This window comes from Oncorhynchus masou, chromosome 21 (genome assembly GCF_036934945.1).
Source record: "Oncorhynchus masou masou isolate Uvic2021 chromosome 21, UVic_Omas_1.1, whole genome shotgun sequence".
Classification (NCBI taxonomy): domain Eukaryota; kingdom Metazoa; phylum Chordata; class Actinopteri; order Salmoniformes; family Salmonidae; genus Oncorhynchus; species Oncorhynchus masou.
Window position 1 is genome coordinate 22986921 of NC_088232.1, and position 15850 is coordinate 23002770.

The window sequence follows — 15850 nt, forward strand, 5'->3', positions numbered from 1 at the left end:
TAGGTTGTGTTTAAAAAAAAAAGGATTAATGATTTGTTGCCATAAGTCTTATTTGAACCATTTAAGAAATAAGTGTCACTGTCAAGTGTATTATACAACCATGTTCAGATGGAATCTAATGGGTGTGTGTTGGCTGCACTGCAAACCCCAAACTATTTACTGGTATATTCTAACTAACTGCTTCACAGAAAAACAGGTTCCACAGTTGACTCAAAGGCTGCTTTTACACAGGCAGCCTAATTCTGATCTTTTTTTTTCTCTTCATTTTCTCACAATCAGTGTACCTCTGAAAAAGATTTTGATTGGTCAAAATCACAATTAGTAGAAAAAATATCAGAATTGGGCTTCCTGTATAAACGCAGCCAAAATAACCTTAGCTTTCTGGTAAATAACACTAGTTCTGACTTCTAACCCCCTTGAAACAGTGTTTGTGCTCCGGACTTCTGTGCTGTACCATTAGATTAGGCTATTTCTTTTGCATCCGTAGATACCAACAATTAGTCTGTGATTAACGGGGGCTGAGCAAGAGCAGTGTTTGTGAGGCAAGGGCGAGTCCCGAAGGGGTCCGGGTCTTTTATATAAAAACGTCTGTAGCAGTGGTTACCAACGTTTATCACCAAACTTAAAAATAACGATAAAGCCCGACGTTCCTATTTTGTATATTTGTTTCGCGCTGTTGGCATAGGTGCACTTGATTCAGCAGCCCTAGTGCCGGGAAGGCAGTGTTCCCGTTTTGAACCATTTCATGTGTCTGAAGGTAGAACTCCGCATACACCCCCAGATAGGTAAATCAAGTGCACCTATTATTTATTTACTTATTGGGGATAATGCACATTAATCAACATCAATAATGCAACAGCCATGTAAATGTGCCGGGGTTAGCCAAAAGCTCATTTGCACCCGTAGTCCCCGGGCAGGTAAGGGACTTTACACAGCGACAAATACTCACACAAACAATACAACATACAAATACATTACATCCAATAATATATTATTCTAACAACAACACTGTCATCAACTGTCGTCTTACATATGAGAAACCACAGATAATTCATGTGTACAGGTTTGGATAGATTTGAGCCATGTTTTCAATTTAAATTAAAAAATACAATAATCAGTGCAGCTTCTCAAGTCCATGGGCATTGCATTCCAGTATATTGTAGCTCGAACAGAGAAGGCAGATTGACTGACTGATTTTACTGTGTGGAAAAGGGACAACCACCTCTAATTACTGCCCTTGTTATCCTGGAGGGGCTTTCCTTGAGCATGATATTCTGGTATAGGGGTGGAGGAGCAAGACCATGCAGGATCTTAAAGACAAGGCTTGCATCTACATACTGCTTAAAGCTATCCAGACTAAATAAATTATGTTTGTAAAGGATATGACAATGGTGGTAACTGTTTGGATTGTTATCAAACATCTTAAGTGTTTGTAGAGTGATACAATTGGTTTCAGAATAGTATCTCCTGCTTGTGACCAGCATGTGAGGCAATATCTCAGATGTCAGAAGATCATAGCATGCCTATATAGTTTGGCAGCCTCCAGAGGAAGGTCTTGTAAACCTAAAGTTGGATAATCCAAACTTAACCGTCTTAACCACCTTCACATGTTTCTTAAATGTCAAGTTGGAGTCCAAAATGACATCAAGATACCTGAAGTTAGACACAACTTTCAGATTCTCCCCATTAACAAGAGCAGCTCGTTGGGAAGAATCATTGGATTTCTCAGAGAAGTACATAGTCATATTTAAATGCAGGCAATAATTAGTCATCCATTTAGAAACATGTACCATAGCTTCAGTTAACTTGTTTACAACTAGTTGTCTATGAGTGTACATACTGTATCGTCTGCATGTTAACTTGTGGGCAAGCAAGTGGGAGATCATTTATATAGATGGTAAACATAAGGGGGCCTAATATTGACCCTTGTGGGACCCCAATGTTATAGTAAAGAGAGTCCGGCTGAGTGTTCCCCAGACAAACCCTTTTGACTTCTGTTTGTTAGATATACATCCAACTAATAACTTCAGTGGACACATTAAGGGAGGATAGTTTGGATAGGAGGACCTCACCACCTATGTCCACTTTAGATTGAATTGGTTAGTTCTGAATCCAAATTGCATTTGATGTATGGAGTAACCCCAAATGAGGTGATCAGTCAGATGATCAGCCACCCATCTTTCAGCTACTTTTGATAGCACTGGAAGAATGCTTATAGGTTGGACATTTTCCACCAGTATTGGGTCACCAGATTTTAAAACCGGTATCGCTGCAGCAAACTTTCAAGCATTGGGGACGAGCCCATATTTGATGGACAGACTAACTAGATGTACAATAGGGGCAATCAGAGAATATTTGTGTCTCTTCAGGAATACAGTGTCTAGACCAAATATTTAGTTCTAGAGCTCTTGAAGAAGCTAGTAATGCTCAGCTGATGCTGATATTTCAGGAATTCTGAATATTGGTTTATTATTATCTATGGGAGTGAGAACTGTGGACTTGGTTGAAAATATCTGAGCCAGTTCTTTGACAATCAGCAAAAAAAGGTGGTTGGATATGAAATCGGAGTCTTGAATTAGAATCCCATTAACCTTTAATTCAGGATGTTTTTTCTCTCCCTGTTGGTTTGTTGATTTTCCCAAACCACTCTGCTATTTCGTTTTGCTTCATTGATCACACTAAGAAAGAATTATGCGTTTGCTTTAAAAAAATATTCCTTACCACTTTCTCTCTTCAATGCTTTTAAAAAATATTCCTTACCACCTCTCTTCAGTGCTTTTTAAAAATATTCCTTACCACCTCTCTTCAGTGCTTTTTTTCAAGGAAAGATCCCGTTCTCTCATCTGCCTCCAGAGGTCCTCGTTGAACCATGGTAGAGAGGTTTTCCATCTTGGCTAACGTTGACATTTCCTAGTAAAAGAGATCCACTTTCTCAATAGTTTACAGAAATGTTCCGTATCCAGACTCTGGGTCTTTATTGCTTAACAGAACAGAACAGTCCATTTGATTCATCTTAGTTACTCTGCTCATTTTTCAGGATTTTTTTAAATCATACTTTTGCACACGAATATGTTTCCTAAATCTCTTTTTAGTGAGCTTTCTAACCACCAATGTAACATTGTGGTCAGATATACCAACCAGTTAGTCAGTTAGTGGACTTATTAGATCAGGTCTGTTAGTAAACACCAGATCAATTTGAGTCTGGGATGACGGTGTTACTCTGGTTGGACCTTGTATTGTTGGAGTCCGGTTGAAATAGTCTGAACTCTTTAGTTTTTTTCCTGCAGGTTTTGTTTCCCCAGTTTATATTGAAATCGCCTTATGATCACATTCTTTAAGCATGGCATTTAAATGGTCATAAAACAAGATATCAGATGGTCGATATAACCCAATAGTGAGATACATGAGGGGAGAGGAATACATTCAGCTCCATATATTCAAGGTCTTTGGCATGTTTGCATATGATAACTTTAAATGCAAATGATTTTTCAGCCAATCTCAGAGAAACAGAAAATAAAGATTTGAGTCATTTGATAAATGTTCTACCTGTTCAAGTTTAGAAAGAATGCTATGAATATTCAGATGACCTCCCAATATTCCTCTAGGCTTGGAACGAGTGTCCCAGAGCGTTTTAGCCTGATTAACAGTTTGAAAAAGTTTCATGGTTTTCTAATAACTGGGTTAAGGGAACTGAGTTTCCGTCTCGAAGGGGGTTTTTGTTTGGGACGTGTATCAAGAGTTGGCATTACATTTTCTGCAGATTGCTCATTCTTTTGAAAACCATGTTAGTGTAAGTAATACAACATTCTCTCTTACCAGTGTGATCATATACCTACATATTTTCAAATCTATTTGGCAGGGAAATTGAAGCCTAGCCAATAGAGTACCACAGAATGAGTCATAACTATAAGTCAAGGGGTCTGAATACTTTCCGAATGCACTGTAGGATTTCCTTTATTTAGTACTTTGCTGATGCACCTTTGGCAGCGATTACAGCCTTGAGTCTTGTTGGGTATGACGCTACAAGCTTGGCACATCTGTATTTGGGGAGTTTCTCCAATTCTTCTCTGCAGGTCCTCTTAAGCTCTGTCAGGTTGGATGGGGAGTGTCGCTGCATAGCTATTTTCAGGTCTCTCCAGAGATGTTTGATCGGATTCAAGTCTGGGCTCTGGCTGGACATTGAGACATGTCCCCGAAGCCTCTCCTGCGTTGTCCTGTTGGAAGGTGAACATTCGCCCCAATCTGAGGTCCTGAGCGCTCTGGAGCAGGTTTTAATCAAGAATCTCTCTGTACTTTGCGCCATTCATCGATCCTTACTAGTCTCCCCATTCCTTCCGCTGAAAAACATCCCCACAGCATGCTGCCACCACCACCATGCTTCAGGCCAAAAGAGTTCAATCTTGGTTTCATCAGACCAGAGGATCTCGTTTCTCATGGTCTGTGTCCTTTAGGTGCCTTTTGGCAAACTCCAAGCGGGCTGTCATGTGCCTTTTTACTGAGGAGTGGCTTCCGTCTGGCCACTATACCATGCTGCAGAGATCGTTGTCCCTCTGGAAGGTTCTCTCATCTGCACAGAGGAGTGCCGTCAGAGCTTATATATACACACAGGTGTGTGCCTTTCCAAAGCATGTCCAATCAAGTTGTAGGAAGAGCTCAAATATGATCAATGGCAACAGGTAAAGGAAAGGGGGATGATACAAGCATAGCAAAGTGTCCGAATACTAAATAAGGTATGTTATTTTTTTTCTAAAAACCTCTTCGCTTTGTCATTATGGCATGTGTGTAAATAGAGGGATTTTTTTTATCACTGAAAGCTGTAACGTAGCAAAATGAATGTCAATACTGTACTTTTTGAATGCACTGTAGTTTCTAATACCTTAAGCAGTTGTCACTGACTAGTTGGATATTAATTTCCCTGAGAACAATCTGTACTTAAAGCATTCATATTAAACTCATGAATGTAACGGTTTGTCAAATTGGTTTGTGGTCTCCTTGTAGCCACCCTGGTTGTGCTGAAATAATTGTATAACACTTAATTGTGAGGCTAAAATACAAGGGCTTGACAAATGAAAAGCAGATTTTTGCTGGGGTCATGGGAATGAGGGTTAAAATAGAGACAGTAGCAAATATATCAAGTTGGAATTTAGAAGATACTCCTCAATGCTCAAATCAAAACCACTGGCAACCCACAGGATCTTTTCATGCATTTTATTGCCAAGTCTTATTCATCCCCTACTGTCTGTTGTGAATTCAGAAGGTCACCGAATGAAGAAAGAAAAGAGCATGTAAACACACCATTTCAGGAAGCACTGACATGACAGACAATTCCATGCCATTGTTCATATTAGCACCCATTGATACATTGCCTACTCATCGCACTTTGCCTTTTCAACTGGACAATCCAGACCCTTTGTCGGAGGACTGCCATTTTGGTATTAAATGATAAAGTTGACAAAAGGGGGAAATTTCCCTCAAATGTTTGAGATGATTAATATCAACTTCTCGGAAGTAATTTCTCACACAGCAAGGAATACATGTATTTTGCTTTTATAAATCTGTTGTGCGTGTCTGTGCTCGTTCCCCAACACACCTGGACCCAAACAATACCCCTCGCCCCAATGAAAGGCAAGCCTACCAGCTCTACAGTATAGACCTTAAGTTGTGAACAACATTGACGTATGTCAATGACAACAAGATGTGATAAATAATAGAAATGGGTGACATTTAAGGCTGGAGACCCTTAGTATACATTTAGTCTATATCCCTGAATATTCAGTAAAGATCAATACATTCCATTTTTATGTTGTAACCTTTACACCTCCTTTCAGTTTAAAGACACCACAAGAAGGAAAGGTGGGTTATGACAGTTAACCTCAGAATGAATGCACTTTATTGTAGTAAAATGCCTTTGCAGGCAGAGTACAGCTGGAATATTATACAACAAACTGTTTTAAAAAATATCTGGAGGCAAACTACTTTTAGAGACCATTTTTCTCCCCCTTTGTCATCAACCCTGACGGTTTTTGTTTTTTAGGTCATGTCCAGTTAATCATTGAAAAGAACAGACAGGTGAACTTCTCCAGACATGTTTCCCTTCAAGAAATATCAGCATCATAAAAAGGAGGGATGAGCACTTGTCCAAAATGGCACCCTATTCCATTTATAGTGCAGTGCTTTTGACCAGCCCTATTGCTTTGGTCAAAAGTAGTGCACTATATAGGGAATACTGTGCCATTTCAGACGCACATTAAAAATGGAGAATAATGCAATGAGAGCGGCCAAATAAGCATATGGGTTATACATCTGGGACCCATTGTAAAACACCCAATAATAATCATTCATGAATATATACATGACGGGGGGGGGGGGGTCAAAATAAACTTTTTCTTTTTACCAAACTGAAGATAAATGCATTCAAGTCATAGATACTCATGCTGCTTGTCAATCTTCCTCACTTTGTTTTTGATATAGGACTCTGTAGCACTACGTACAATGTAAACACAACAGGGCTCAGAACAAACTTTTTCAATCAAACCAGATACAGGACAGACAAAACCCTTTCCCTCTCTGACCCGAAGACTGATACAGTTGAGTTGGGATATAGACTCCAACATCCCAAACGGCACCCTATGGGCCCTGGTCAAAAGTAGTGGAATACATAGGGACTAGGGTGCCATTTGGGACAGGATATGGATGGGATATAGGATGGGGTTGATTCACATTTTGCATAAACCTGCCGCAATGTATGTATCCACTTAGACAACGACACATTAACACTGAGTAAATCACACTTGTGGGTGGGGTATACTGCATAACGTTGATAGGCTTACCTTGACTAAAATAGCTATCCCAACGTATTGGTTAATGCATAAGCAAGAAAACATTATGGCTGTGGGCAAGGAGAGACACATTAAGCATCAATACTGAAGAGAAATCTGAAACAAAGCTTCTCTTCAACACACTCTGGTCAGAATCAGATGTTTTAACCCAACACATTGAAGCAAGTAAAAAGAATACCCTGTCAGAATCCTTTGAAGATTGAGAACTATGACCAGGGTTAAAGTGCTGACCATCTCAGAGGACCTGAGGAGGGGTTAGAGGTCAGTGGTTAGGGGTCAAGGAAGAGATCCAGTGATTCCTCATCAATACCAACAACCTGGTTGCGGTCAGACACTCCCCACAAATAACTGCACATGCTCATATGGCAACACACACACACACACACAAAGCCCTCATTGGCAAAATAAAGCACACAGAAGTCAAGTCACTTTCTCCCATTGTCTATTCCACTACTCCTCAGTGACCGCCCTGGGTTTCTTATAGATTGGCATGTTGATACTATGGAAGGCGGGCACCCAGCGGTTGTCATGGAGACCGACGTTGCAGCCGGGCGTGTCTTTGTGGGAACCATGGCAACACATCCAGTACCCGGGGCCGTAGGGCAGCGCCTGGCAGTAGGGCTTGTGGTGCCAGCGGCAGAGGGACACATCCCCGCGCCCATACCTTTTTTTACACTGCTTGCAGGGATCGTCTTTGTAGCGGGGGTCGCACACCCAGCGGCAGTCTGCGGGTCGAACTCCGTAGCTCTCGATGAGGAACTTGAAGTAGTGGCAGGTGCACTTAAGCACTGCCAGGTTCTCTGTGGGCAGCAGGCAGAAGATCTTAACGATAATGTGGTGAGGCAGGAAGGCCATGTACTGCTGGGGTTCCAGGAGCAGCTGGATCTTAAAGCGCATCTCCAGGAACTCGTGAGACACCAGGCGGCGCAGGGGGAAAGGCACGGTCTCACACTGGCTAAAAGCACTCCCCTCTCCCTCACTCACCGCCTTCTCCTCCTCCCTCTCATCCTCCTCTTTGGCCCAGTTCTCACTGTGCGATATGGTTTCAGGGAGGAGGGAGGTGATAGCAGGGTCGCAGGGCTGAGGCTTGGAGGGTTCCGCTAAGTCTCTGGTGAGTTGAGGGCTGGACCCAGTGTCCTGGGTGCGAGTACTGTCTGGGTGTGGGAGTTTGTGTTGTTCTAGCACCGGCTGTGAGGGCAGAGGGTGTGAGAAGAACAGCATGCCTGGGAGGGGCTCCTCACTCTGTAGACTGCTGCTGGCCCGCTCTGACTGGAGCTGGAGGTACAGATCCTGCCCAGCCTCAATGACCCTGCTCCCCACCTGCTGTCCCTGAGCCTCACACATCTCCTCTGGCTCTCTGACAGCGTGGATGGAGGCTCCACACCCAGAGTCCACACTGTGAGACGGAGAAGCTGGGTCAGAGGAACGGGAAGCCCAGTGGGAAGCTTCATGGCAGCTGCTGGGAACTAGTTTGCCCGTGTGGATGGTGCTAACAGAGGGACGGCCCTCAGATGGACTAGCGTGGAGGTGCTGCACCCCCGTGGTTTCCTCTAGTCCGTGCTGGGGCCCAGTGGGAGATGGAGGTGGCTGGGCTGAGATGGAGCAGGCGTCTGCTCCTGCCAGTAACACCCGGCCCACCCTCCTCCGCAGGCTGTTGTTGCGCGACAGCTCTCCCCCAGATCCGGACCCTTCCCTTGGAACACTCCGGCGCTTCAGGCACTCTGACTCCAGCTTGGCCACCATGTCTGACACCTTTACACACTCTGCCTCATCTGTCCCCTGAGGGCTCTGGTCTGGGGCTTTGGGCTGCTGGGGCTCTTGGGTCAGTGACAGCCCCCTGGATAAGGTAATGCTTGTGGAGCTCCGCAGAGAGACAGGCTTAGAGTCCCCTTGCTTGTCGCTGGCTCTCTGCTCCAAGGCGGCCACCAACTCCACCACAGAGAGAGCCTTGCCCGTCCCAGTCTCACTCCCCTCCTCACCCTCTACCCTACATACCTGCTCCCCACCCACCCCTACAACCCCACACTCAGGCACTCTAGGGCTCTCGACAAGGGTAACCTCTTCTGGGCTGTTCTTTGTGGGACTCAGTGGGCTCTGTCTCTCTAGAACTCTGGGTGACTGTCGGTCTCTGTCCTGGTGGTGGCCCCGATGCCCTGACCTCCTCCTGCGCTTGGCCACAGAGCCACCCTTGTCCTCCCAACAGCTTTTCATCTTCACAGACACTGTCCTCACTGAGATGCTGCTCACCAAGTCTCCCTCACGCGCCTCTCTGACCGGCTCTCCTCCACCATTCACCAGGCTGCCGCGGCACTGGGGTGAGGCGAAGATGGCGATTTTCTCCTTGGTGTTGCCGGGCTTTATGACAGCCCAGATGTCCAGCGGTCCCTCTCCATCCTCCCCCTGGTAGGAGATGCTGAGGGAGGCCTCTTGGTTCTCAGATCCCCCCGAGCCTGTAGAGGAGGTGCAGGAGGTGGGGAGGAGCAGCAGGGACGAGGTGCTGGTGTAGGAGGTTTCGGAGGTTTTCCTCCGGGCCCAGGTTGTACTACTGTGGAATACATTTCCCCCAGACCCACTCAGCCTTGAGGTTTGCAGCCCACTACCACTGTTGCCGTCACTGCAGCACCGGGTGTTGGTGGATATGATACTAAGTGGGGACCGGGCTGTGCCCGGGCCGAGCCCGCTGCTAGACGAGCCCACCAGGGCTGGACGGACCCCCCACTCTGTCCTCAGAGACAGGGCCCCCTGCTGGCTCATATGGTGAAGGCCTCTCTGGCTGTCCTGACTGGACTCCAGGTAGAACTCTTTCTTCTGCAGTTTGGGGTATGGCTTGAGGTGCATGGCTGCAGCCCTGGAACAGAAGAATGGAGTCCATGCGTTATTGTGGTACATGTGATATGACAGCCTAAACAGGGGCCTGTTCAGGAGGATGCAAGAGAACATTCATAGAAGGCAGAATAGCAAATGAAGTCAGCTCTAGTTATTCTATTTCTATCTGACACGTCCTGAATATTTTGCCAACGCAGCAAATATATTATCAATAAACGCAGTTGGGAGTGCGACAGCCAGAACTATAACCCTCTATCTATTCTTGGACTACTGGGCTTCAGGTCAGCTACAGAAGAAAACAAGAGGTGCATTCCAAATGGCACAATATGTAGGGTATAGGGTACTTATTGCAAGACAGAGCAGGGGTTCCCAAACTTTTTGGACCCGGGAGGGGACTAATGATGCGCTTGTCAGCTGTTTGTTCACCCACACCCAATTGCTAGAAACCCATCCGCAACCACCCTTTTTTCTCCTCTTGAACATTTATTGAACAATGATGTTTTTCTTAAACATTTTTTTAGGCCTATTGAACAGTATGTGACGGGGTGAGCTCTCTAGTCACGTTGAATCACTGTTCTCCATTCCCCATGCACCCTACAAACATTTCCACTTCATTAAACTGCATTATAAGTTTAATGCAATGGCAGTAGGCCTGAGACCACCATTTGTTTGTGCTAATAGTGGTAACACACATTTGGTATCGGAGAAAACATTTTGTAGTTTAAGCTAATTCCCACTTAAACAATTGTAATACAAGAGGTATTGTGTTGAAAATGTGTTAATTGGTAGAGAACTGTGGATACCAATATTCCTGTGAGCCTCCCAGGCCCATGTTACAAATGGTTAAAGAACATTCATTGTAGATTAATAATATTACATGGTATTGTATTATCCCGCAATTTATTATAGAAATTCATATGCCAAAATTTAAGTAATCTGTTCACAATATTCATAAACTCAAATGTCTCAGGGAACCCCTGAAATAGAAATTGAAGTACAGGTTTCTGCACTTGGCATGGAGAGGCAGACGGCCAAAAGGGGACGATTTGCCCTGCCCGCACCGGCCAACATACACCAAGTGTACAAAACATTAGAAACACCTTCCTAATATTGAGTTGCACCCCTTTTTGCCCTCAGAACAGCCTCAATTCATCGGGGAATGGACTCTACAAAGTGTTGAAAGCCTTCCACAGGGATACTGGCCCACGTTGACGCCAATGCTTCCCAAAGATGTGTCAAGTTGACTGGATGTCCTTTGGGTGGTGGATCATTCATGATACGCATGGGAAACTGTTGAGCGTGAAAAACCCAGCTGCGTTGCAGTTCTTGCCACTCAAACCGGTACATTTGGCACCTACTACCATACCCTGTTCAAAAGGCACTGAAATATTTTATCTTGCCCATTCACCCTCTGAATGGCACACAATGTTTTGTACACTCAGTGTATATTCCTCTGGCAAAACCTTCCTTGCAAAAAAACAGTGGAAAAGTGCTGGAAAAGTGCTGACCTTGCCTTAAACTACATTGCTTACTTTACACTGGAGTAGGGTTTTGTGTCGATTTTGCACTGGGTACTTTTGGTGCTTATCTACGAAATCGCTTTCATCCTATTGATCAGGCCAGCAGGGAGAGGCAGCACTCGATCCTTGCCTTGGATCAAGTGGGTCTAACCTAGGTTCTGTCATTTCTTCACACTGCATAAACAGTCTGCTTCCCAAATGGCACCATATTCCCTACATCAAATATTTTTTTGAATATATATACGTATGTATGTATGTATGCATGCATGCACACACGCACGCACACACACACACATATATTTGTCACATGTACCGAATACAACAGGTGTAGTAGACCTCAGTGAAATGCTTAACCAACAGTGCAGCTAATAAAAATACCTTAAAGGTAAGAAATAAAACAAATAATTAAAGAACAGCAGTAAAATAACAGCAAGGCTATATACAGGTGGTACCAGTACAGAGTCAATATGTGGGGGCACCGGTTAGTTAAGGTAATATGTACATTTAAGTACAGTTAAAGTTACTAGGCATAGATAATAACAGAGTAGTAGCTGCGTAAAAGTGGGGGAAGGGGGAGCAATGCAAATAGTCTGAGGTAGCCCTTTGATTAGATCTTCAGGAGTCTTATGACTTGAGGGTAGAAGATGTTTAGAAGCCACATGAACCTAGACATGGTGCTCCGGTACAGCTTGCCGTGCGGTAGCAGAGAGAACAGTCGATGACTAGGTTTGCTGGAGTCTGACAATTATTTGGGCCTTCCTGACACTGCCTGGTATAGACGTCCCGAATGGCAGGAAGCTTGGCTACAGTGATGTACTGGGCCGTACGCACCACCCTCTGTGTCTTGCGGTCGGAGGCCGAGCAGTTGCCAGACCAGGCAGTGATGCAACTCGTCAGGATGCTCTCGATGGTGCAGCTGTAGATCTTTGAGGATCTGAGGACCCATGCCAAATCTCTTGAGGGGGAATGGTTTTTGTCGTGCCCTCTTCACAACTGTCTTGGGGTGCTTGGACCATGTTAGTTGAGAGTGAGGGGCGTGCTCAGTCCTCCTTTTCATGTAGTCCACAATTATCTCCTTTGTCTTGATCACGTTGAGGGAGAGCACCACACGGTCATGTCTCTGACCTCCACCCTATAGGCTGTCTCATCGTTGTCGGTGTTCAGGCCTACCACTGTTGTGTCATCAGCAAAATTAAATGATGGTGTTGGAATCGTGCCTGGCCGTGCAGTCATGAGTGAACAGGGAGTACAGGAGGGTACTGAACACGCACCCCTGAGGGGCGCCCATGTTGAGGATCTGCGTGCATAATTTGTGGATCTGTTAGGTAAGTATACAAATTGGAGTAGGTCTAGGGTTTCTGGGATAATGGTGTTGATGTGAGCCATGACAAGCCTTTCAAAGCACTTCATAGCTACAGACGTGAGTGCTACATGTCGGTAGTCATTTAGGCAGGTTACCTTTGTGTTCTTGGGCACAGGGACTATGGTGGTCTGCTTGAAACATGTTGGTATTACAGACTCGATCAGGGACAGGTTGAAAATGTCAGTGAAGACACTTGCCCGTTGGTCAGCGCATGTTCTGAGTGCACGTCCTGGTAATCCGTCTGGCCCTGCGGCCTTGTGAATATTGACCTGTTTAACCTCTTGAAGGAAGGGGGCATGTTTGGATAAAAAAGTAAACTGCCTATTTCTCAGGCCCAGAAGCTAGAATATGCATATAATTGGCAGATTAGGATAGAAAACACTAAAGTTTCCAAAACTGTCAAAATAGTGTCTGTGTATAACAGAACTGATATTGCCGGCAAAAACCTGAGGAAAATCCAACCTGGAAGTGCTGTTTTTCTGAAACTGTTCCACTGCAAGCCTATCCTCCATTTAAAGGGATATCAACCAGATTCCTTTCCCTATGGCCTCCACATGGTGTGAACAGTCTTTAGACATGGTTTCAGGCTTTTATTCTGAAAAAATGAGCGAAAATGATCACATCGCGTCAGTGGATAGCCAGATGTCCTTAGATCTGTTCAGGCGCGCCACTGGAGCAAGACCTTTTCTTTCTCTCTTGTATTGAAAAGTTTACCGTCCGGTTGAAATATTATCGATTATTTATTGTAAAAACCATTGATTATAAAAAACATTTTTTTGGCTATAAAGGGAATCTTTATGGAACAAAACAAACATTTATTGTATAACTGGGAGTCTCGTGAGTGTAAACATATGAAGATCAAAAGGTAAGTGATTAATTTGATTGCTTTTCTGACTTGAGACCAATCTACTTTGCTGCTAGCTGTTTGTAATATTTTGTCTGCTGAAAGCTGTCCTCACATAATCGCATGGTTTGCTTTCACCATAAAGCTTTTTTGAAAACTGACATGCAAGGTGGATTAAAGGTCTTACTCACAACGGCTGTGGAGAGCTTGATCAGTCGTCTGGCACAGCTGATGCTCTCATGCATGTTTCAGTGTTACTTGCCTCGAAGCAAGCATAGAAGTAATTTAGCTCGTCTCGTAGGCTCGTGTCACTGGGCAGCTCTCGGCTGTGCTTCCCTTTGTAGTCTAATAGTTTGCAAGCCCTGCCACATCCGACAAGCGTTGGAGCCGGTGTTGTACGACTTGACCTTAGTCCTGTACTGACGCTTTGCCTATTTGTTGGTTCGTCGCAGGGCATAGCGGGATTTCTTAGCTCTACCCTTTAGCTCAGTGCGGATGTTACCTGTAATCTATGGCTTCTGGTTGGGGTATGTACGTACAGTTACTGACGTTGTCCCCACATCGATGCACTTACTGATGAAGCCAGCGACCGATGTTGTGTACTCAATGCCATCGGAAGAATCCCGGAACATATTCCAGTCTGTGCTAGCAAAAAAAAAAAAAAAGTCCTGTAGATTTGCATCTGCTTCATCTGACCACTTTTTTTATTGACAGTCACTGGTGCTTCCTGCTTTCATTTTGGCATGTAAGCAGGAATCAGGAGGATAGAATTATGGTCAGATTTGCCAAATGGAGGATGAGGGAGAGCTTTGTACGCATCTGTTTGTGTGGAGTAAAGGTGGTCTAGAGTTTTTTTTCCCCTCTGGTTGCACATTTAACATGTTGATAGAAATTAGGTCAAACTGATTTAAGTTTCCCTGCATTAAAGTCCATGGCAACTAGGAGCGCCGCCTCTGGATGAGCGTTTTCCTGTTTGCTTATGGCGGAATACACCTCATTGAGTGCGGGCTTAGTGCCAGCATCAGTCTCTGGTGGTATGTAGACAGCAACAAAAAATACAGATGAACTCCCTAGGTAGTGTGGTTTACAGCTTATCATGAAATACTCTACCTCAGGCGAGCAAAACTCACAACTTCCTTAGACATTATGCACTACCAGATCCCTAGACCTTGGTCAAAAGTACTGCATTAAATAGGGAATAGGGTGCAATTTGGGACACGTGGTGTCTTGTGGATGGAAAGCTGTGTCACACAATCTGATTATGGCAAAAACAAGGGTTGCTGTTCCCCCAGCCCAGCTACCCTCCCTCCATTGTTCCCCCAGCACAGCCTCCCTCCCGCTGCTATTCCCCCAGTCTCCCTCCCACTGCTCGGACAAAATGGGTACAGAGCCTAAGTTCAGACACAGCTGGGCCCTTACACAAGTCCTGTCAGCTGATCCAGCCCCTGACACACACACACACACACAGGACTTCAAGTTGCCGCAGTGGGACAGGACAGACGGCAGTACATATAAGGCATTCTTCAATGCAGGGCAAATAAGGCATTCTTAACTGCAGCCCTGGAACTCTGATAAATGTGGGACAGTAGGGTGGAGGCGGGGGGAGCATCTGAGGTAACCAAATCAGGGATGGCATGCAGCGGAGGGTTGATGGATGGGTTTGAGGGCGACAAGGGCGACAAGGGCACCGCAAAGGCACTGGCTGCATCTCAAATAGCTTTTCTATATAATACACACAACCAGTTTGGACACACCTACTTATTCAAGGGTTTTATAAAATAGTAAAGACATAACTATGAAATAACACATGGAACCATGTAGTAACCAAAAGTGCTAAAAATAGAATCTAAATATACTTTATATTTGAGATTCTTCAAAGTAGCCACCCTTTGCCTTGACAGCTTGGCATTCTCTCAACCAGTTTCACCTGGAATGCTTTTCCAACAGTCTTGAAGGAGTCCCCACACATGCTGAGCACTTGTTCGCTGTTTTTCCTTCACTCTGCGGGTACCACTCATCCCAAACCATCTCCATTGGGTCGGGTGGAAAAACAAATGATAGTCCCACTAAGTGCAAACCAGGTGGGATGGCGTATCGCTGCAGAATGCTGTGGTAGCCATGCTAGTTAAGTGTGCCTTGAATTCTAAATAAATCACAGACAGTGTCACCAGCAAAGCACCACCACGCCTCCATGCTTCACAATGGGAACCACACATGCAAAGATCATCCATTCACCTACTCTGCGTCTTACAAAGACGACACGGTGGTTGGAACCAAAAATCTCAAAAAAGGACAGATTTCCACCGGTCTAATGCTTGTGTTTCTTAGCCCAAGGAAGTCTCTTATTGGTATTCTTTAGTTGTGGTTTCTTTGCAATTTGATCATGAAGGCCTGATTCAGTCTCCTCTGAACAGTTGATGTTGAGATGTGTCTTCTGAGGGTTGTAACTAATGAACTT

General features: G+C 44.7%; 1 protein-coding gene across 3 annotated transcripts in view; it reads right to left on the bottom strand.

The window, feature by feature from the left end:
• Positions 1 to 5193: 5193 nt before the first annotated feature.
• fbxo34 (F-box protein 34) overlaps positions 5194 to 15850 on the bottom strand; it is a 50134-nt gene continuing 39477 nt past the window's right edge. For all 3 annotated transcript variants that reach the window (XM_064927804.1, XM_064927805.1, XM_064927806.1), the window contains one exon: positions 5194 to 9687. In XM_064927804.1, the coding sequence (XP_064783876.1) occupies positions 7290 to 9677 (2388 nt within the window). In that variant the 5' untranslated portion in view covers positions 9678 to 9687 and the 3' untranslated portion in view covers positions 5194 to 7289. The remainder of the gene's footprint in view (positions 9688 to 15850) is intronic.